Source organism: Ambystoma mexicanum, chromosome 1p (genome assembly GCF_040938575.1).
Source record: "Ambystoma mexicanum isolate Mex_15411 chromosome 1p, UKY_AmexF1_1, whole genome shotgun sequence".
NCBI lineage: Eukaryota > Metazoa > Chordata > Amphibia > Caudata > Ambystomatidae > Ambystoma > Ambystoma mexicanum.
The window spans coordinates 319,049,255-319,071,990 of record NC_090921.1 but is presented as its reverse complement, the minus strand read 5'-3'; the positions used below and the strand labels follow the sequence as shown (position 1 = coordinate 319,071,990).

Here is a 22,736-nt window from a genome sequence, read left to right as displayed (position 1 = left end):
GGGGAGTTCAGACCCCTAATGTTATGAGTCACCCACTTGAATGCGGATTTCTTGGTTGTCCCCTCCCCTTGTGAATTCCTCAATTGATGCTCCTCCTCCTCTGTGTAACATTGACCCTAGGTCTGGCTTTGATTCCCCACTCGTACCCCCGGTTGGCACCATTCCCACCCCGTGCCCCTTTTCCCTCCTTCCCCTGGACTCCCCCCCTCCCTAAAGCCCCTGACTTTGGGACTTCCCATCTCCACCCTCTCCTCGGGCGCCATTGCCCTCTCTGATCCCATGACGTTTGCTCTTCACTCCTCCATTCCTCATTTTGTTCCTTGTTGGCCACCACCACGTTGATCTTATGTGCAATCCGGATTATTCCCCCCCTAATTCCGCTCTTTCTCTCGTGGTCGGCTCTTTTGCCTTTTTCCTTCCCGATGGGGCCCCGCAGAGCTGATTTCCTTCTTCTCCCTTCTCCCACCATTGACCAATCCCATGGTCTGGGTCTTGTCCCTCTTCCAGACTCGGGTGATTTCCCTGCCCGGGCCGGCTCCTGGTCGCGGTCCGGCTCCAAGTGTAAAATGTCTACTCCTTCTTGCAGCGAGGTTATCCACCTCTGAGTGCCATCCCAGTCGAATAACAATCCGAATGGAAATGTCCATTTATATTTGATCCCTTGCTCTTTGAGTTTTGCTGTTACTTGCCCCATCTGGCGTCGTTTTAGAAGGGTACTATTAGACAAATCTTGATGTAGTTCGATTCGTTGACCCTTATATACAATTGGCTCGTTCCGTCTGGCTGCCCTCAGGACCGCTTCCTTTTGTGCATATCTCGCAAAGGCAGACAGGACGTCTCTGGGTCTACCGCCCTGGCTTCCACTGAGGCGGCCCACTCTGTGCACTCTGTCCAGCTTTATCTTGTCCGGGGTAGTCTCCCCCAGTGTGAAAACAAGGAAATAATATGAGGCAGGGTAACCAAAAAGGAAACACACCAAACACAGGTTACAAAGGAACATACAAAGCACTTTATTTTATACTGAATCCAGTTACAAAAGAACAGAACAAAATTCAGATAGCTATCGACCCTCAGTACAACACAGCGAACTCCGGCGTGGTTCGGTGTGCTCAGTGAGTGCCAATATTCATTGAAACAGTCAGGTTTTTATACATTTCAAGCCTGCTGTTCAGCCCTCCTTTGGGTTAACCATTCCATAAATAAGTTACTGCTCTAGGGTCCCTTGCCAGGTCAAATCTAGTTCATCTTAGGTTTATACATTAACAAGAAGAAATGGTAATAATGTATGCTCTAGGCCTAACATTACAATGCGGGACTTAATTTACACAATATAGTTAAGCAGGTGTTCTCATTCAATTATAGATCAGTTTCGGTGATACAGGTAATCCATTGCACACAGGTCAGCAGAAGGACAAGGTCTCAGCTCATGACCCTAACAAGTGGCCTGCAGGCAAGTTATACATTAGCTTTACAGAGGTCATGACAATCGAGTTCTGTTCTGAATAACATAGGCTACCATTTTAGCTCACATGGTGACTTTATAGAGCAAGAAAACCTAAAATGGCGGCTTGACCCAAAATGACAGTTTACATGGTTTCTAAGGTCAGGACCTTGCAATGCGAGTTTATTCACATGTAGTTTATAAGCAGCTTGTTAGCAGCTTGTCGTAGGCCAATATACATACATTCATAGCAATAGGAGGCACGATATAATTTCTAGTTTGACAAACCCTCCTTTTGGCCTATGCCAAGTGCTAAACTACTTCTGATCTCCCTGCAAATAACTCCATGTGTCATCGTCCATACACCCTGAATAGCTGTCAGAAATATCTATCGCCATTAGATCTTTTACTAAGATCTCTTTGAGTACATACTCCTTAGAGGTTTTATCCGGGGCATACACTTTATGTCCTATAGTACCTATCGCCTGAGCGCAACATCCCCCTAGCATTGAACATATACTTGGTAGACATTGGATACAACAACAAAGAAATAGCAGAATTCCCAAAATAGTCAGCAAGACTGAAAGCACTTTCCAACCCCAAGACCGCAAGAAGTCCCAGAACCAAGCGCTAAAATCCCAATTTCCCTCGGGAACATGCACTTCTGAACTAAGAATGTGCAGATTCTGTATTGCCTTAAAAATAGTTGGGGAGGAATCCGGTACGAAAACACAGCAAGCGGACCCCACTAGTTTACATACTCCACCACGTTCAGCCAGAATGACATCTAATGCCATCCGGTTCTGAAGCGCTACCAATCTGATCGCTTTCTGCTCTAAAGTCATATTATAGAGTATATCTGTGGTCCGGTTGATGGTTCTCTCCAGTACTCTCGCTAGTTTCCTGATATCCTCGGAATTCGCTATCTGCCCAAAGAATGGAAGGAATGATTTCGCTACATCTCCTAAAACCTGTGCTGGAGTGTCGCCATTCTCGTCCCGCCGTGGACGAGCCTTTGAAACCTCTACAGTACTTGCTATAAACACCCCAGGTAACAGGATTCCTAGATAACAAGTTCCCTGCCAATCCCTGGGCAACCATGGAAATGCTACATTACCGCAAACAAAATAGATAGGTTTGCCTACATACAAAGGTCTGTCTTCCCCAGTCAAATTTGCAACGTTGGCACAACCTTTAAAATCTCCCATTGACCCGGTGCCATTCCTCTGCATGCAGAAAGAAACTGAATCGGGGCTATGGTTAACAGTATAAAAAGGAGGCACAGCATCCTTATTGCCTATCGGAGCCATTTTAAAGGAAATCAAAGATTGGAAAGGACGAGACAGTCTATCAGAAGGCCTAATAGAAGCAATATTGAGCTTACTCCTATTTGCGAAAAGCGAGCATCCCAGGGGAGTCAGAACACGTTTCTCAAAACTATTCAAATTAGTGCCATCAAAGTTCCCCGAGATGCTATCGTTCCATCGGCCAAAGAACAGTGCTCTAAGTGAAGCATAACAAGGAGTTGTCAAAGGTAAAGGGTGAATATACCAACCTAGCCCCTTATCCCCATGTTGCGGTAAATGTTCTGTTAAAGATTGCATGGGTAGCATTCATAATTAGAAGTAGAGTGTTATTTTGATAATTCCGTCTATGCAAAAGATCTCTAGGTGACAAGGTATGTAGTTGCACAGAAGGAGTGGGAACACCAGTTATATTTTCAACAGGTACAAAATCATTCAAAGGGTACATTCTCTCCAAATACCAAAACCCAGAACCAACAGTTACTAAAGGTCCCGTGATTATCACGAGTAGACAACAAAACGTTTTCGGGGCCCCCATAAAAATCTGCTCATTGTCTCTCCTAGTCACATTTTTGTCCAAAAGTTCAGTACGAACGGTAGTGGATGCGGGCATTGTCGTCTTCAATCGAGAAACACCAATTGTTCATTTGCTGGCGACTCCGGTCGCGCGTCTTCTTAATGTCTTTTCCCACAACCCTTAGCCAGCAGAACCCTTTATGCAATTGGGCCAAAAAAAAGGCAAGCCCTCAAATTCTTTCAATTGTACAGCAAGAGCCGTATTGCAAACCTATCTCCTTGGGCGGAGATTATACTTCACAGTTTCCGGTGCAAAAGAATCAGCAGACAGGATGTCCTCACTTCCCACAGGAGGTGGCGAGTGAGCGGAAGTTGGATCAGAAGATGGATGATCCACAAACGATGCAGTGGGAGAGCAAGGAGGCAAGATGGCCATTTTGTCGGGCCTTACAACTTCCGGAACGGCCTCCGATACTCTCTCTTCACCGTCTGCCGTTTCGGGTACGTTGGTTTCAATGTCGGAAAGGGGTTCTGCGTCTTCTGTATCGTATGGCATTGGGTGTGGGATCCGTTTGGTGTGGCTGCTGTGGATCCAGTGGCGACGTCCTCCTACCCGCACCGCAGTCTGAGTGACCAGGAGCACCTGGTAGGGGCCCCTCCAACGTGGTGCGAGGCAAGACGCTCTATCGAAGGATTTAACGAGGATCCAATGCCCTGGTCGTAGACTGTGACCGGGGCCCTCGTACCTCACCGGCAATGCCTCTCGCACCTGATGATAAATTGAAAACAGGTTTTTAGTCAATTGGTTACAATAGTCGGAGAGAAGTACATTTTCTACATCGTGCAATGCGCAGCTTTTAGGCAAACCCAAATATTAGCAGGTCTCCCCATTACCACCTCAAAGGGAGAGAGCCCAGTCTTAGTTTGAGGGGTTGTCCGCATTGAAAGTAACACGATCGGTAAGGCGTCCGGCCATTTTAGTTTGGTGCCGGCACACGTCTTAGCGAGCTTGTTTTTTATGATACCATTGTGTCTTTCCACTAATCCGGCGCTCTGAGCATGTCTGGCCGAATGGAATCGTTTGTCAATTTGCAATGCCGTACATATCTGTAGAATTACAGCAGCGATAAAATGCGGATCATTATCCGACCAGATAACTCTCGGCAAACCGAACCGTGGGAAGAATTCCTTTAACATGGTCTTTGCAGTGGTCATGGCTGTAGCGTCTTTAACAGGGAAAGCCTCGACCCACTTACTAAAGGCGCAAATGACCACAAGGACATATTTTAGATTGTTACATCGCTCCATTTCAATAAAGTCAAAGTGAATCGCTTCAAACGGGACAGAAGGAGGCCCAAAGCTACCTCTTGGAGTTGCTGTCCCCTTTCCCACATTGTGTTCTAGGCAAATCATGCAATTTTGGACATAATGCTGGGCAATTTTTGAAATCTCATCATTTACCCACACTTTCTCTAACATTCTCGTGATCTGTTGAGCGCACACATGTGTGGGACCGTGTACCATGGTAACCATCATTACTGTATAGGCAATAGGAAGCAACCATTTCCCTTCAACCAAGGCCACCCAACACCCATCATCATCGAGTTTCCCCAAGCCCTCAGCCCACCTCTTGGATTCTTCTAATGTGGCATCGGCTTGGATATCCCGTACAGACCCAACACCCTCATCCATTGCATAGTCATCTACAGTCTCCCTTGAAACATACATCTCCGTGAAGAGATCAGAGGCAGTTTGTCTAGCTATTTGATCAGCGAAAGCATTCCCTTTCCCTACATCATCTATAATCTTGTGATGTGCTGCGCACTTAATGATTGCTAACTGACTAGGGAGCGCAAGCGCTGAAAGCAATTGTACTATCAGGGAGCCATGTTGGATCTTGGTGCCATGCGAAGTTAAAAACCCTCTCTCTGACCAAAGTCTCCCAAAGTTGCGAGCCACCCCAAAGGCATACTGGCTATCAGTATATATGTTTACTGTTAGCCCTTCGGAAAGCTCACAAGCTTGAGTCAATGCTATAATCTCTGCGGCCTGCGCAGAGTTATGCTTAATTCTCTTGGTCTCCACAACCGTACTCAATGTAGTGACTGCAGAAGCAGCTGTGGATGTACCATCCAGTAGTTTGAAGCAGGAGCCATCACAAAACAGCTCCCCTTGTGGGTTATCCAAAGGAGTGTCCCTCAAATCAACTCTGCCTTTTGTATCTTGTTCAGTAGTATACAGGCAGTCATGTGACTCTTCGTCACCGCAAACAGTATTTTGCGGGAAAGGTAGGAGTTCGGCCGGATTAAGAACGCAGCACCTCCTAATTTGAATGTGGGGAGCAAACAAGATTAATTCATATCTTGTCAGTCGTGCGGAAGTGAGGTGTTGCGTTTGGGTTTTGTTCAATAGAATATCTACAGAGTGAGGCACCATCAGGGTTAAATCATGGCCTAGGACCATTTCCTCACTCTGTTTTACAGACGCAGCAGCAGCAGCGACAGCGCGCAAACCTCTTGGCAAAGCGCATGCAACAGGATCAAGGGCGGAAGAGTAGTAACCGCATGGCCTATTCTTCCCTCCATGTTCCTGCGTTAATACAGCCAAAGCACATCCATCACATTCATGCACAAACAACACAAAGGCCTTCTCATAGTTCGGTGTGCCCAAAACTGGCGCCGAACATAATGCAGTCTTGAGCAACTCGAATGAATGTTGATGCTCCGTATTCCATGGCAATGGCGAAGAAATACCCTTCTTCGTCAAGGCCAACATCGGTTTTATCACTAGTGAGAAGTTTGGGATCCATAACCTACAGTAAGAAGCCATACCTATCAAGGCTCTAACTTCCTTTTCTGTATTTGGGACAGACATGCCAGAAATGTGTTTTATTCTTTCAGGTGTCAATCTTCTTCCCTGCTTTGACAGGAGATAGCCTAAATAGGTGACCTCCTGGCAACAATATTGAAACTTTTTAAGCGAAGCTTTGTGACCATGCTTAGCTAGATGGATGAGCAACAACACAGTGCCCTCTTTACAAGAGCTCTCAGAGTCAGCGGCTAAAAGCAAATCATCAACATATTGAAGTAACGTACAAGTAGGGGGCAATCCAAGGGTATCAAGCTGCTCTTTCAAAGCCCTACTATAAATACTAGGACTCTCAGTATAACCTTAAGGTGCACGAGTAAATGTGAATGAGCGTCCCCCTAAGGTGAACGCGAACAAGTATCTACTATCCTCATGTATAGGAATACTGAAGAAAGCATTCTTTAGGTCCACAACACTGAAGTGAGTAGCCGTAGCTGGAATCATGGTTAATATTGTCGTCACATCAGGCACAATTGGCACGTAAATCAATTATAAAACGAAATGGAATTGCATTATCACCTTTTTTGTACACGGGTAAAATCAGACTATTGCACAAACTTCATGCAATCTCCTCAATCACCCCACGATGCACAAAATCGGAAACAATGCTCTTCAAAGCTCGCTCGCCTTCAACTGAGATCTTATACTGTGGAATACGGGGCAGCTTAATTCCATGTTTCAAAACTATTTTAACAGGCTCAATCTGCAAAACACCGACATCATTGTCATCAACTGCCCACAAACACTCTGGTACATTACTGAATTCTGGCGGAAAAGGTCTAGTCAAGAATTGCGAAACAGAACATTGCTGTGGTGAAATCGTCAAACGCACTCCATCAGAAGAACAATGAATTACCGCATTTAATTCCTTCAACAGATTCAACCCCAGCAAATTCTCTCCACAATTCGAAGTCAAGAGAAATGGACAGTGGTCCGTAAAGGGACCCAAAGAAATAGGTACCGGTGAAGAAACCGGACAAACAACTGGTGTGCCAGAAAACCATACAGAAACATTGGTTTGCCCTGACAGTGGAATGTTTGGAACCCGGGAATGATCAATGGAGCACTTCTGTGCTCCAGTGTCTATCAAAAATTGAGGTTTCCTATTTCCCACTACCATTTCAACGTAGGGACCTTTCTGATTAACAGGAATAGGTGTAGGTTCCAAACCCTGCTTCGGGCAATCCTAACGAAACAAAATATCATCAAAAGGAAGCTCTTCAGATAGATATGCAGCAGAAGGATGATCAAATATGTTTCTAGTATCCACACTCGAAGTCTGATTATCCTGTGAAAAAGGTTGTTGGGGATCCTGCGAAAACTGGCCTCTACTAGGGCTCCCTACACCCGGGCGACCTCTGGATCGTCTACCCATATTTCCAAATGTGTTATTCGACCTCTGTCGAAGGACGGGGCATTGTGCACGCCAATGACCCTCCTGGCGACAATAGGCACACTGGTTAATATTCACAGGACCCAAGGGCACATTCCCTTGTGGAACATACTGACCTCTAATCTGCGAACTACCCCCTCTGGGGCCTCTAACAATTTGCTGTAATAATACTTTAGTCTTCAAATCACCTTTTCTCTTCTCGACTCAATCTTTTTCATTATTGACACGGTTCTCGTAGTACTGAGCCATGTGCAGTACTTCTGATTGGGATTTCGCCTGCCAAGCGCTCTCAGAAGACATAATTTGTGACTGGATGTCAGGCAGCAATCCACGTACAAATTTGTCCACAAATAATCTTTTCCCAAGTCTTGTCCACTGAAATCCGAGAATACCTGTTCGAACCGATTAAAGAACTCGGTAGCACCCTCAGATTTTCCTTGGACACAGGCCGTAAGCTTGTCCCAAATAATTCTCTTTTCGGGGATTATAGTTTTCAGTTTTTAAATGATTCGGTCAGGCAAAGTTAGTATCACCTGAGGTGGTCTCTCACCAGCTGGTCTTTCCCCATCAAGCCTAACTATGTTAGCCCATGTATCTCCCAACCCTGGTACATCGTCTATAGTTCTAACTTGTTTCCACAAATCTACAGGCAGGAGTACAGGGAATAGCAAATCAATGTCGCCTAGGGTAAACACTGAGGACTGCAAAATGGACTGTATCTCTTTATAGAACCCTGTCGGATTTTTCCTAATGTCAGGAATAGTTTGTCTAATAGTATTCACTTCCTGTCGTGAAAACGGGACGTGAACAAACTGCGATACATAATGTGCAGGAATGTCCACAGCAGGTGTACCTGCTGCAGCATTAGCAGGAATCTCAACCTTTGGGACAAATGTCGGAGGAACCTCTCTCATAGGCAACTGAGATGTAGGCAACTCCGAACGCTTACTAAGCAACAGAGCTAAGTCGAGCGCTAAAGCAGTTGAAGAAGTGTCAAGTGAAAAAGCTCTCTTATAAATGCTCAATAACTCTGTGGGACAACTAACCTTTCTCTTTAAACATTCATCCTGCAGGTACTCTACCATTACCTGTATCACTTTCCTCTGCATTTCTAGCGTATATTGACTGTATGTGTCATATACCTCAACTGGAGTTATCGATATGTCAATCCATCTAATCGCATCTTTTGTACAAATTCGCGCCTCCTCAGATGTCGATTTACGACACGGAAGAAATCGTTTCTGTACATACATACTTTCTTCTTCGTCATCCTCATTCCGTAACCTTTCCAACTCCTTTCTATACTCAAATATCCTCTCAACATGCCTTCTCCACAGTGTCTCTTGAAAACGCTAAAGTATTCAGGTCCCTGAACCCTCGTGGGAGGTCTGCATTATTTAACTTACCCCACATTACACATAAATGAATCCCTAAACCTTCAATGAAAACATTTTTCTCAGGAAAATTATCCATATTAGAAAGTATGGCAAGAACATTAGCTCGATCATCTCTCTCCATACAATGCTTAGCCCATGCAAACAAATCCTGTTTCTTTTCTGTAGGAACAGTATTACGAGTAATAATCCTCGACCCCGCACCCTGATCAACTACAAGCGGTACAGAACTACTTGGGAGTGAGGGTGCAGGCAAATTCAATGGAGGTACTATTACTGGTGCAATGGGAAGAGGCAGAGGAGCAGGTGGAGGAACAACAACCGGAGGAATAGGAACAACAGGTTGAGCAGGAAGAGCAGGAATAACAGCAGGAAGAGGTACAGCAGGAGGAAGAGGAACATACGGAGGTGGTGCAGAGGCACCAGGCCTTCGTTCATTTAACAATTTGTCGATAAACTCATCAGAAACATGAAGATCTTTAGAAGGATAGATTTTCTGAATACCGAGTGAGAAAGCCCTGTCCATATTCCTAACCGACTCATATAACAACGCCTTTTCAGCATTTGTTTTATGACGGCGCACATGGTTTTCCCTACTTTTAAGCTGCTGCAACGCTTCTCTTTTCCAATTTTGCAAAACATCAAATGCTGCAGGTCTGGCCTTCTTTTTTAACAAGACTGACTCTAAATATTCAATACGAGGGATCTCAAAACTACCATTGACTGGCCACTGAAATTCGGAGGCATGTCTGGTTTGTCTGTGCCAAATTATATTAAATACTACACTTCCAATGCCATGCATACAGTACATAGTACATGCCGGTGACCCCTCCTGTGGTGCCGGACGGCTAAATTCCAAAGATTGTCTATCGCTGCGGAATAATTCCCTAAAGCAACAGCCATATGACGCAATTGGTCAAACCTTACCACATTGTCAGAATAACGCTGTGGGACTACTCCGCCTAGAGGAAGACCCATGGTAGAGACAAGTGTCGGCTGTTTGATGTTTATTTATTTTTTATTTTTTTTATTTTTTTGTGTTTAATCTTTAAGATTTTTTACAAAGTGATCATGTTGAGAAACAGATTCTCTTTCTCACAGATTCTTTAAGCAAAAGAGAAGTTCTTTTAGTTGCTAGGTGTCTGACAAGGGGGGTTTTGTGGCAGTAGTACAGAGTTTACATATTTTACGATGTTAAAGGTTGCCAGTTGCCATTGTGTTCTGTCCCCCCCTATTAACTTAGCCCAACAATTTTCTTGGTCGCTTAAAGCAAACTCGCTTAGAATGTCCAGAAGATATGATGATCTTGAACCTCTGGTACTGGGACACTCAAGGATCAGGTGACAAATTGATTCCGTTACTGATTGATCAGTACAAAAGCGACATTCTTTTTTCGATGATAAGCCACTAATGAATAGGATTTCGTTAGTTTGTAAGAGGTTCAATCTCGCTCTCATAATCAGGTCTCTCGCTGGTTTTGATGGAAATTTCTTAATGTAAGGCTGCACTTCGTTTAACCTCCTTGTATTTGGTGGCAAGTGCTGGATTAGTTTGTTTTGCGATGCTATTTCTTTAGTTTTGATCCAGTCCAGTTCTTTCAATTTCTTTTGTATTTTTGTTGGATTTACGAACAGAGTTTCTTCGTCGCATTCCACTGATGCTAGATATTCACAATTCCGGGTACACCAGACCTTTAACATTTTTTTGGTTCCACTTTTAATTTCTCTTAGTATCAAGTTATGAATTGACTGATCTTCTGCCATTCTGCATTTGCGAAATAGCATCAAGGAATTGATTTTTACTGTGCCTTCCAGAGATAGTAAACTTAGTTCCTGTCTTATCACTGCCATAGAGGTGGAATCCGGCAGGGCTAGTATTGATCTCCAGAATTGTGCTTCAAGTTTCCGCCAAAATGTAGTTGGAAGAGTTGGCATTGCATCTGCCCCATATGTTAATGATGGAACAACCTTTTTTTTGTAAAATTCCAACACAGGCAGTAACGAAAAGCGGACAAATTTCCTGTTAATGGCTTTGCCTTGCCCAATCAGTTTCTTTACCTTCAGTTTTAAGTGCATCTGCATTGCATTTTCTTTTTTCGAGCTGTCTAAGATCACTCACAGATATCTAAATTCCGGCACCTTTTCAATTGGTTCTTTCGTCAGGTGCAGTGATATCTTTTCCGATTTTTTGGAGCTAATTGAGAAAATCATGAATTTTGTTTTTTTTTCGTTTATCTCCAAATTGTTTGTCCTCATGTATTCCTCCAGACTGTTCAGCTGCCGCTGCAATCCAATTGGAGTGTGATCCATTAAGATTAGATCATCAGCATATAGAAGTCTATTTATATGGGCGCTTCCTATTTTGGGCGGAAAGCATTGAGTCGACAAATTTACTTCTTGTAAATCACCCAAGAAGGCCAGGAAGAGCGGAGGCGCCAGGGGACACCCCTGCTTGACTCCTATGGCCGTTGGAATAGCTTTAGAAAGGAGGCTTTGTGGAGTTAACTTCACTTTCATGGTGGTACCTGTGTATAGCGCCTTAATTGGGTCCAGGATATCTTGTGGACATACCCAGGCTTACAGTTTTTTCCACAGAAGAATTCGGTAAACACGATCAAAAGCCTGTGTAAGATCAATGAAAATGACAAACAGCCTTGGGCCCCCTTCTAAGACTTTGCTCTTTAGGGCGCTCAGTAACAGAATGTTAGCTGAAGTCCCCAGGTTTTTTTAAAGCCCGTTTGAAGGTAATCGCTGCACGGAGCTGATTTTGCCCATAAGTTAAATTCCTCCAAGAGCAGGGAACCAAAGACTTTTCCAATACAGTCCAATAAGGCTATTGGCCTGTAATTTGCCGGGTCGGCTTTGTTCCCTTTTTTGTAGACAGGTACCACAATTGAGGATTTCCATGAGGGTGGGATAGAGTGTAATGTTGCACATCTCTTAAAAATATCACTCAAGAGGCTTGCCCACTCCACTGGAAAGGCTTTAAGATCTATGTTGGTTACGCCGTCTGGACCATAGCTCTAGAATTTTTCAATTTCATTATTCGTCTTGTTATTTCTTTTTTGTCATTTAGAGGTCTCCACGCTGTTGGAATGGTCTCTTTAGCTGGTCTTGGCCGTGTTTGCGTCTTCTCAAAAGCGTTTGGACGAAATTCACCCATGTCCCTTCTCCGATGTTTGAAATAAACGCTGGCTCAGATGGAGAAGAGGCCGTTTTTAAGAGAGACCAAAACTCTCGGGTATTGTTAGCTGTTATTGCAGTTATGATGTTCTCGGCGTCTTGTTGGTATAAGGCCAAACGATGGTTATGAACCCAGATTTTATATTCTCGTTGACCTTCGTTCGCTGCCTTGATTGCGAGTCGTGTACCTAGTTTACTGGCTTGTCGTTTCAGTTTTTGCATTTCTCTCTTTTTAGTCGCCACTTTTAGGTCATACCTATGAACATGTGATCTTTTGGGATCCTTATTTCCAGTTTTATGGCTGTATACGAGTAGCAATGGAGAATAGTCGATCTGTTTTTCAGAGGTAAGCTCTGACTCGGTGTTATACTTTGACCTGAGGTCACAGATCGCTGCTGCTGATAGCTTCAGTCTTGTGCGTTGATTGTCGATACATAGTGGTAATTCCCCCGTAGATTTTTCCGTCCTTTTTCTGGGCCACGTTGCACAGAGGAGATTGTGGTCACTTGCTGCTGTTTCGATTACTTCAAATGCTGTCACAACTGATAGCAAGGTTGTGGATATGAAAATGTAATCTATTGTGGCCCTTGTAGCCTCTCTTTTCAAGGTTGGCAAGCGAGAGGGATCTGGGAAAACACTGTCTATGTTGTGCATTTCTCTAGATTTCATCAATTTGAGCCAAGCCGTACCTCTTTTAGCTGTTGCGCTCATGGAATCGTGGGGTGCTAGCTTGTTTGAATCTTGTATGCACCTGGCGTTGAGGTCACCACAAATCATAAGGTAGGGTGCCAAATGGACACCTATGGCTTCGTCAATTGCACTTTCCAGCATTCCCAGGTACTCTAAATCAGTGAGGGTCGCCGGGTTCCAATAGGTGTTTGCAATTATAATTACTGGTGGCTTGCCTTTGTCTCCTTTCTTGATACCCTCTAGCCATATGGCCTTGACCAATAGCAAAGAAGGGTTACTGATCAAGGTTTTTTCCAAAGTGCAGCCACTTCCCTGTCTGCAGGCTATCAGAAGCCCCGAAGATGGTCGTCCCCTTGGTCCTTTTTTTGCTGGAGAGAACGCTATTTCGTAGCCATCCAATGTTGGTGCTTGTGTTAACCACGTTTCTTGGAGGCACAGTAGGTCATAGTCTGCTAATTTTATAGGTCCTTGTGCTGTCAAATGAGTATGGCCTCTGGTGTTCCATGAGCCTATATGGAAAATTTGCCTGTGTGTTGCTTCTTTGTCGTTGACGCCACTCTTTAGATTTTGATCGTTGGGTTGCTATCTCTTAGATTGCCTTTGGAGGGCTTTAGGTTGCCAGGACCAAATGCTGTGAGACAATTTTGACTCTAGATTAGGTCCATTGTTGTCTTTGGCTGCTACTTTCTTTATGGTTCTTGTTATCGTAATTACTTTGCTTTTATCACTCCCTCTTCTGGCACTTCTGTTTTCTTGTGTCTCATGCTTATTGTTGTCCACGCTCTTGTCATCTTCTTCTGAGAATTGTACAAAGTGACGATCCTGGATAGGTCCTTGAAGTACTGTTTCGTTTCTGTCTTTTTGGGCCGGAATCTCTTCCTCTTGGTTTCCAGATTTGGTAGGAGACCTTTTTCCATGTCGAGTCCCTTGCTGAACTGACTTGGAGTTTCTTGTTCTTGATTTAAGCTCCTCGTCGCGCCTAATTTTTGGCATCAAGGCTATCGACCTTGACGAGTCAGCAATGTCATAGCCCATTCGTAACAGCGATTTGGTCTCTTCTTTTAACAGGTCGCGCACCCTTTTGGAAGAGAGGTATAGGTGAGATATGGCCTTTTGATGTATCTTGCTGGGGTCGACAATCAATAGGTCATCCGTTTTAATAGATCTTAGTTTCGGGATAAAGGCAAAGAGCCTTAGAACTGACCCTCTATTCAGAATCACGTCATCTTCGTTCCCTGGGATCTGTTCCAATTTGATCACCCATCTCTTTTTCTCGGGGTCAGTCTCCTTTATTTTGATGTTCTCCTTTTTTCTTAGAGGCTGACCCTTTCCCCTTTTCTTCTCATGTCTCCTGTTTTCACCTGTTACTTTATGCGTGTGATAAATACTTGGCGAAGCTCTGTTAGACCGTTTCCGTTCTCGAGGGTTCTCCTTTTGATGTAATTCCCGGGACTTCCTCCTGATTTCCCTCGGGATAGGTTCTTGTGGTCTCGCTTCTTGCATGCGATTGTGGTATTCTGATGTGCCTTGAGACCATCCATCCTTCTTAGCTGTCTTCTTACATCGATCTTCCAATGTTAAGAAACCGTCAGCTTTAGTTTTTTCTCTAGGCTCCTTTTTCTGTAAGGAGGTCACAAGTGTGGGGGATGAGATAGCCTCCCCTCTATTTTCATCCATTATATGTTGGCTTAAGTTCATCATTTCCTTGTCTGCCAGGAAATCCTCTACCGACCTTGGGGAGGCTGCAGGTCTAAGAATGACCTTGGGATTTTCAGTTTGTGATTCAATGTCTTTCTTCTCATCCATGGTCGGTTTAGGATCACCTTTGTTGGAAGTACAAACTGTAGGTGTAGAGGATCTAGTAGCCTTCGTGATGGGCACTTTTTTAAACATTGGGGCCAATGGAGTTTCTTTGCCCGCCAGCACGATCGTACTTGTACGTTCTTTCGTAGTTGCTTTTGTTGTTTTCTCACCGGTAGTTTGAACACGTTGTCCCAATGTTACTTTTCGAGACTTTATTGCACTTAGGTTGTTGTTTGTCGACTCTTCTGTAATACATTCCTTCATATTGCTACTGCACGGGCCCCAGATACTTGAATTTTTTGTACACACGTTGTAAGTCTCCTCAGTCAGATCAATTTTTATTTCTGTTTGAGTGCTTCTAGATGTTTGAGTTTCCAGGTGTGTCAGATCGCCTTGCGTGGATTTGTCAGAGGAGCGTGATACTAGCCTACCTGAGAGCAGCGCAGCCTCCAGTTGCAGTCGTGCCAGGATATGAGCCTCCAGGCAGATTAGTTTTTTGTTCATTGTAGTTTGAATGTTAGTGTGGTCTTTTAAACTGTCACTGATTGTTTCATATAGCTTTAAGAAAGGATTTAAAGCTATTGTAATTTCTGACATTATCAAAAGCATGTCACCTTTCTTCGTTGGTGTGTCTGGAGGTGACAGGTTTTGTTGGCCATTGCTTCTTATTTTCTCTTGGAGTTCCTGTATCCTGGGCTGTCTCATCGGTTGGTAGATGCCCTGGCTCCCCACTGCCCCAAAAGAATGTCTTCGAGGATCCTGTGGTCATACATTTTCATTTATGGTTGAAGAACCTATTAAAGGTAAGTTTACATTTTATTTACTACTTTTTTGAGGTCTTTGTTGAAGGTTCTCCAAACTTGCAGGGTCTTTTAAGTTTACTGGGGTCGATGTCCCCTTGTTCGTGACTGAATTTTTCACAGCTGTTGTATTTGTTCCTGTGTTCATGTTTTTCTCACCGATTCGATCTTCAGTAAGGGGCTTGTCGTTTTGTGTCATGATCGCAGGATCTTTTTGACTTTCTGGAGGTGAATTCAAGTTTTCAGGACCTGGGCTTTGGAAGGGTGCTGTGGTTGCTCCTGTCGATCTGTTTTCCTCGCAGCTGCGTTTTTCCGTGCGGGACGCTATGGGGGATGAGTCTTTAGGGGCTACGTGTGTGGTAAGATCTTCCTCTGTTGTCTGTGGGCCTGCTTTTGTTTGGGCTGTCGCATCGCCCCTTGACGGTGTTACATCGTCGATTTGGCTGGTTGGAGCAGAGCTCAACTTTGATCCCACTTTCTTGCTTGGTATCAAAGGCCTTTCCATTAATTCCTTGGGTCCCGTGTTTTCTTCTCCTCTTGTTATGTCTGGGGGGTCTCCCTGAGGAGTAAAGTTTGTTTGAGGCTCTGGCTCATTCGTTCTACGATGTTTCGAAAAAAAGGCCAACAATCCTTAACAGCCTGGAGGATTTCTGCGTCTGAAAGTTCCTCTATCAATGGCCTGTGTGTTTTGTGGGAAGGTTGGAAATAGTTTTTTAAATTATTTCTTTCATTTCGATCCCCATTTTGCTCTTTGAGCATGCTATTGTTTTGGGGCCCCCCGCGGGATATCGCTCGATTTGGTACTTTTCCTTTTAAATTTCTTTTTGGTGCGGCTTTGTTTTTACTCAAAGAGTTCCTATTATTCGGTCTTTTCCTAGGTTTTTCCCTATTTACTGTGTCAACCTGTTGCCTTTTTCTTTTTAGGCATTTGTTTCTTTCGACCACCAGGGAGTCTGGGGCTCCTAGCTCCTGCTCGCTCTCCGTCTGGTTCACCTGGTCGGCCCTGACCTCACAGGGTATCTGGGGAAGGTGGATCATGGCTTCAATCAAGACTGTTCGTCCTGCAAACTCCTGGATTTTCTTTGGATTTGTAGGAGGGGCCCTCGGGAAGAGCTCCTTTCCTTCCTCCCAGTTTATGTTTGGAGGCAGGGCTCTAGGGGGCAGCCCCCCCTCGTAAGCCTCCACGGCCCTCGATGGCATAAACTCCTTGATGGGTATTCTATCCCTTCCCTGCACCTCGGGCGGCTTCCGAGATGCATTTTCCTGGGGTCGCGGATCCAGGCGGGGGAAGCCCCCCCTGTCGCCCCCTCGTCCTCCTCTGCTGCCAGCTCCACTCCGTTCCCCTCCTCTTCTCTCCATATGCCAGTCCCAGTTACCGCCACAACTGTCGCCAAGTTAAGAGCCCCCGGACTGGTGGGCTCTGGGTCGCCAGCCACGCTGGGGGAGGGCAGCGCAGGATTATGCTGATTGGACAAGGGGGGGATACGCTGGGACATTTGTCTGTATCGCGCTTTGCATGGGTGACAATGTTAGTTTTTAATGGTTTGTGCTTTCATTAGGTAGCGTGATAACAGTTTTATGAGGCAATTGTGATCGCTCACCTCTTTTGCCAGAGACTGGCTTGGCAATCACAACGTCCGAGCTTAGGCGTAGTCGAGAACTGCGTAGTCTCCTGATGTCATCTTCAGCTTCACACACAGAAGGTATAGGGATCATTCCTTCATGCCTTCCTTCCTGCATGACTGCAGGACTGCACCTACTCAGCACCTACTCTGCTCCGCTCCGCTGGAGAATGGAGTTTTTGACTGTTGAATTTGCTCTGCTTTGCTCCACCCACAGTAGACACTGCAAACAGACTGCTCCAGAGTAGACTGCAGGACTGCACCTACTCAGCATCTACTACTGATGTTTATTAACACAAAAGAATTGCAATTAACTTCGAAATCAGCGCACTGTGGTTGTGTTTTCATTGATCAGGTTTGCATACTTGACACTTGCGGCTTAGTGTCTAATCACTCTTGGTTTCAATTCATTTGGTGCACTGATTTGCAACAGACAAGCGCTTTAGGCTCCTGCAATCACGCTCTACACCTTCTCAAACGTTAGTGTGTGCAAACAGCCAGAGCCAGCTAAAGTCTGGAAGACCTCACAACGGGCAGGCAGGTTTTTCATGTTCCTATAGTCGATGGACATCCAAAAGGCTGAGGCCAGCATCAAGGGCTGCTAGCAAGTGGCCACTACATAACTGTGTACCTCCTCTATGGAGGGCAGTTGCACAGCAGAGTTAGTCCATGCCTAAGCTGCCATTCACAGGCCATGCTCTCTTAGCGTTCCCTTTATACCCCATAAATGTCACAATGTTTTCATTGATCACATATGCATTTTCTATTTATTTTTTGGTCTAAATACAGACCCTGTCTCTTTTTGTAACATGACACTCATTAAAATAAATGTTGCTCTTCTTTTTCGCCTCAATATTATCTTGATTGCTTTTAAAGTTTGATCTAGCCAATCAAGTCATCTCTTTGAGTATCGGTATACTCCGTATCTAAAATCAGTATTCTCCGTAGCATTTGAAATTCTTTATCATTAGGTTGGACATTATTATGTTTGAAGGAAAATATTCTGCCATGGTTTAGCTCTACATGTATTGTGGACACCATAGGTTTGGGCAACTGCAATAGTCTTTTTATGTGCCAAACAGTGTCATGATCTACCGCTAGCATCTACTGCTTCTGCACCCCATCACCATCCACAAAAGAGAGATGCCAGGGTATCAGGCTCTGAGAGGCAGTCCAAGCGAGTCATGACAAGAACACAGGTTTTGCGGAGTCAGCAGATCGACAATGATATGTAGGGCTGATGCCAACTCTCCCACTTTCCCTCTTTAATACTCTGTTTCTTCTCTTCTCAGGTGTCCTGGAGATTCGCTCTGTGAAGGTAGGGGTGGTCGTCATCAAATCTGTGCACACCGGCCATTACTTGGCCATGAACAAAAAGGGGAGACTCTTCGGGACGGTAAGTATCCCCCTCATCTCCTGTACTCACACTGCTTCCCGAACCCCACTATCCACAGCCAAAAATACTAACTGAGCATTTCCATATCGACTACGACTCTTGTTTTGCTTGTACAGTATTGTGACTCCCTTGTGTCTGCCTCAAGCCTGTTGTTGCCTTAATGATGTGAAGTGCTATGGTCTAAATGGAACGGCCCTCCGACAAGACCGTTTTTGCAGGAGCCACGCGTAGCTCTGTCTTGTTCCGGCCCAATTCCTCCCCTGGTTGTGCCCTGGTGCTAGATCCATGCTATGCACACAGGAAAGAGCACGGACGTTCTGAATCTTTGTTGGATGCTGGTGCTAATTTGCGCCCTCCTCTTTGTGTGAACTACCTTAGGCCTCTGGCCGCCTCCTCCCCGTTCCACCCTACTCTGGACAAGTCTTCTGTGCTGATCTCATGATGAATAGCCATGCCTCTGCTGGAATAAGCAACCCCCCCCCCCTACCCACCCATACCCCTTAGATGGCAGGTTCACTTTGCCATCTTGTAGTCTTGTTTCCTCCATTTTAAGGACCTTGATATGAGTTTCGAAGCCTTACCTCTGGTAATACCAATGAACACAATTACTGTTAGCGCATGCAGTAACGGCAATTTACTGGTGTGTTTATTCCCCATTTTAGAGCCCCATTGAGGAAATGCGATAGACGCACACGTGGTAATCCCCCATGTGTCAATGCTACCCCCATACCACATTTTTGTGGAGGTTGTTAATTCGACTGAAATGCAGGTGCTTTTTTATGGGTTTCAATGCCGAAACCAATAATTAGACGGTATTCAAAACACTGCCTGTTTTACCGCTCTCCCTGTTTCCCCACTGCTGCCTTACTCATAATTAAGCATGGCGTCTGATTCCCAACATGTAAAACAGCCGGGACTGGCTGAAGGTGTTGCCCCTGAAAATGCCCCACATGCCACGCACACGTCACTTCATACCGCGGAGGCACCAGTGCAACTATTGTTCCCTTGAAGGAGCAGCGGGTGTGAAAAGGCCATTGGCAGATATCTGGGCCTGCTTGTTTTGGAGTAAACAATAATAGAGGAGGATGACCCTGGGCTTTATGTAGTGCTTTAAGTGGGATGCTAAATCGAGGTAGGGGAGCACTCTCGGTACTGGGCGTGTCCAACTTAGGCACTACCCCTAACGAGAACTCCCCTCGACTAAGGGGTTGGGGGGTTGGCGAAAGCAGGGGCGCTGGGGCGCACTGGCATTATTAGCATTAGTTACTTTGGAGCGCCCAGACCCTCCTTTTTAAACAAAATTTGGGGCTAGGTGCACCAAAGTTGTGATACCAATGCCCCCCAGCTCTCGGACACAGCAGGCAGCCCTTTCACTCAAGGAGCCCGTGCTTTTTAAACATAAGCTGTCTGCTGTGTGATGGCTCTGTACTCAGAAACAGGAGGCGGGCTGGCGGGTCTGGCTTTCCTATTGTTTCTGAGTAAAGAATCATCAGGCAGCATGAAAGCCATTTAACCGCATGGTTAAAGGGTATTCATGCTGCCTGACGACTCTTTGTTCAGAAAAACTAGGGGAGCCTGTGCTTTAAGTGGCCTGCACACTCCTCAAGTCAAAGGAAATGCGATAACACTGAGTCTGTCGACTTCTTTCTGAGCGTCTTGTTTCAGCCTGTAGGCGATCATCTATCTAGCCCCTCTAAAACCCAAGAAATCCTACTGTCCTGTTGGTACTTTTTTCAGCGCCAAGTTGCCTTCGCTGCACATGCGCTTTATAAATTCATATAACATAACACACTCAAGTACGGGCTCTTAGGGGCCGTTGCCTGGCAAGGGGTTGGTGCCACAATTAGGAGGCAACACATACCTCACCTGAATGCTGCCGTTAGGTCATGCCCCTGTAAGAGCCCAGGCTCGATTTTGCAAAAGGGCAAGGGGAGTAGCCTAACAAACACCCTTCAGGTCAGGTACGGTTTCCTCATCTTTTAATTGAGGCGCTGACCCCCTGACAAGCACCCCTTTCCCTGGAGATGCAGGGATCGTCACCCTCTCACGGAAGTTGAGGATCCCCTGCATCTCTAATGAAAGAGGTGCCTGGTAGGGGGTTGGAGATGCAATGAAAAAATTGGCTTTTTTTTGTAAAGCCTGAAGTTCTCGCTTGTACGTGACAGTTTCAGGCTTTACAAAAAATACGTGCCTTTTGATTGTGTCACCAACCCCCGCCAGATACACCTTTCATTTGAGATGCAGGGAGGATGGTGACAAAACAAGAAGGCAATGTTTTTTTTTCTAAAGCCTGAAGCTCTTGCTTACATGCAGACTTTACAAAAAAAGCCTTGCCTAATACCAGCATTTTGCCGGGGTTAGCACGAGACGTCATGGGTCCCGGCAGGGCCCTGTCTCAAACACAATTTTCGGAGCCTGCCTGGGCTAGCCCCAGCCTACTTAAAACCCTGCCTCCAGCCCTCCTGTTTCTGAGTGCAGAGTCATCTGGCATCCCGTGTTCCGAAGCCATGGTTACACAGGCTGTCTGCATGTGTCAGTACTTCAGTTTAGAAAAATATTTTTTTCTAATCGGAAGTGCTGACACCTGCAGGCATCCCATGTAACCGTGCAGCACTTCGACTACACAGACTGCCTGAGGTGTCGGCGTGGCTGGTGCTAGTCAGGGATTGGCCCAGGAAGAGCCCCAGCATGGGTGTTCCTGAGATTGCCAGGGTCTAGCCCACTTAAAGCCCTTGCTTTATGCCACCTAGAGTTTTAAAATGCTCTCCCACAAAGTAATTTCCCTGGTTCTTGAAGGTATCGTCACATAATTTCTGATTCAGACTGTGTCACATTTTTGTAATTCGTCAGTGTTTGATGTATGTTTTATCCTTCTGAGCATCGTATTAGAACCAGGAACTAAGCGTAAGGAACATCTACCTACTATGCATATAATTCACATATAAAACTACACATAACCTCACCAAACATAGCTTTCACTGCCCTTCGCACCTATTAATTTGTGCATTGGATTTGAAAACAACATTTGAGAACATCAATATCTTTTTTCTTTTGGCCCACTCATTTGTCAACATATTCCCTCAGGTATAAGGCTTGCAACACTCCCTTCTTGGACGACCACACCTATTGACATGTACTTGTTGCAAACTGTTTGACACCACTCTCTTATTGTCACATCTACTGCTGGGTCTAGACCTCTCATCAGTAGAACTCTTGGTCGAGACAAAGCCTACTACTGCTGGGTCTAGACTTCTCATCAGTAGAACTCTTGGTCATACTCTGACAAAGCCTACTACTGCTGGGTCTAGACTTCTCATCAGTAGAACTCTTGGTCATACTCTGACAAAGCCTACTACTGCTGGGTCTAGACTTCTCATCATTAGAACTCTTGGTCATACTCTGACAAAGCCTACTACTGCTGGGTCTAGACTTCTCATCAGTAGAACTCTTGGTCATACTCTGACAAAGCCTACTACTGCTGGGTCTAGACTTCTCATCAGTAGAACTCTTGGTCGTACTCTGACAAACCCTTTTACTATTCCAAACCCTACCATCGGAAGTTTTAACAGCCCTGTGTGTACTTCTCACTACCTTAACTGCTTCTGACCAATTTAAAGCTTCCTCAGGAGTAATTAGGAGGCAGTACTCCTTGAATTTTGTACTGGTGTACTGTACACTATTCCTTTCACTACAATAAAAAAAACAAGAAACTGCACAAATGAGGTCTATTCTATAAAGCCCAGCGAAACACACACACTCTACATATACAATGTGACACAAAGAATTAAAGACACAATAAAAGTAATGTACATTATAGAATGAATGTCCCATGTGTGGAGAAACATTTTTCTTTTTTCACACTAGGCAATTGGGAAACTGCACTGTGCAAAGCAATTACAATTGCCGTAACTTTGGAATGGAAACAATGCATAGAATAAACTGACAACCTGATATCCTCAGAAAAGTGCAGGATGGAAGCAATAGCTGCAGTGGTCCACAGATTGATGAACAGATCGCTGTAGTTAACAGACACTGCAATATGACCGCACAAAGATTTTCACTGATACACTCAGGCCGCTTCGATTTAACCCTGTCCTTTGACAGCTGTAATGATTAATCCCCCGCACTAACGTGAGAGGGGGTTTATATTCTATTAAAGACAGGAGGCGAGTATTATGCATTACAATCTTTACTTCTTAACCACAGCAGCAAAGAAAAAAACGTTTACAAACAAAAAAGTTTAAATAACAGAACTAAATACAGTTCACAGTCAATGTAAGGGGAGCTCCCCAATCCAACATGGAGGACAGGTCATGCCCTGCACGTG

At 45.0% G+C, this 22,736-nt stretch overlaps 1 protein-coding gene across 1 annotated transcript in view; it reads left to right on the top strand.

Annotated features, from left to right (window-relative positions):
* FGF22 (fibroblast growth factor 22) overlaps nt 1-22,736 on the top strand; it is a 63,804-nt gene that overhangs the window by 27,215 nt on the left and 13,853 nt on the right. The window contains exon 2 of the mRNA XM_069612324.1: nt 18,306-18,409. Within this exon, the coding sequence (XP_069468425.1) occupies nt 18,306-18,409 (104 nt within the window). The remainder of the gene's footprint in view (nt 1-18,305; nt 18,410-22,736) is intronic.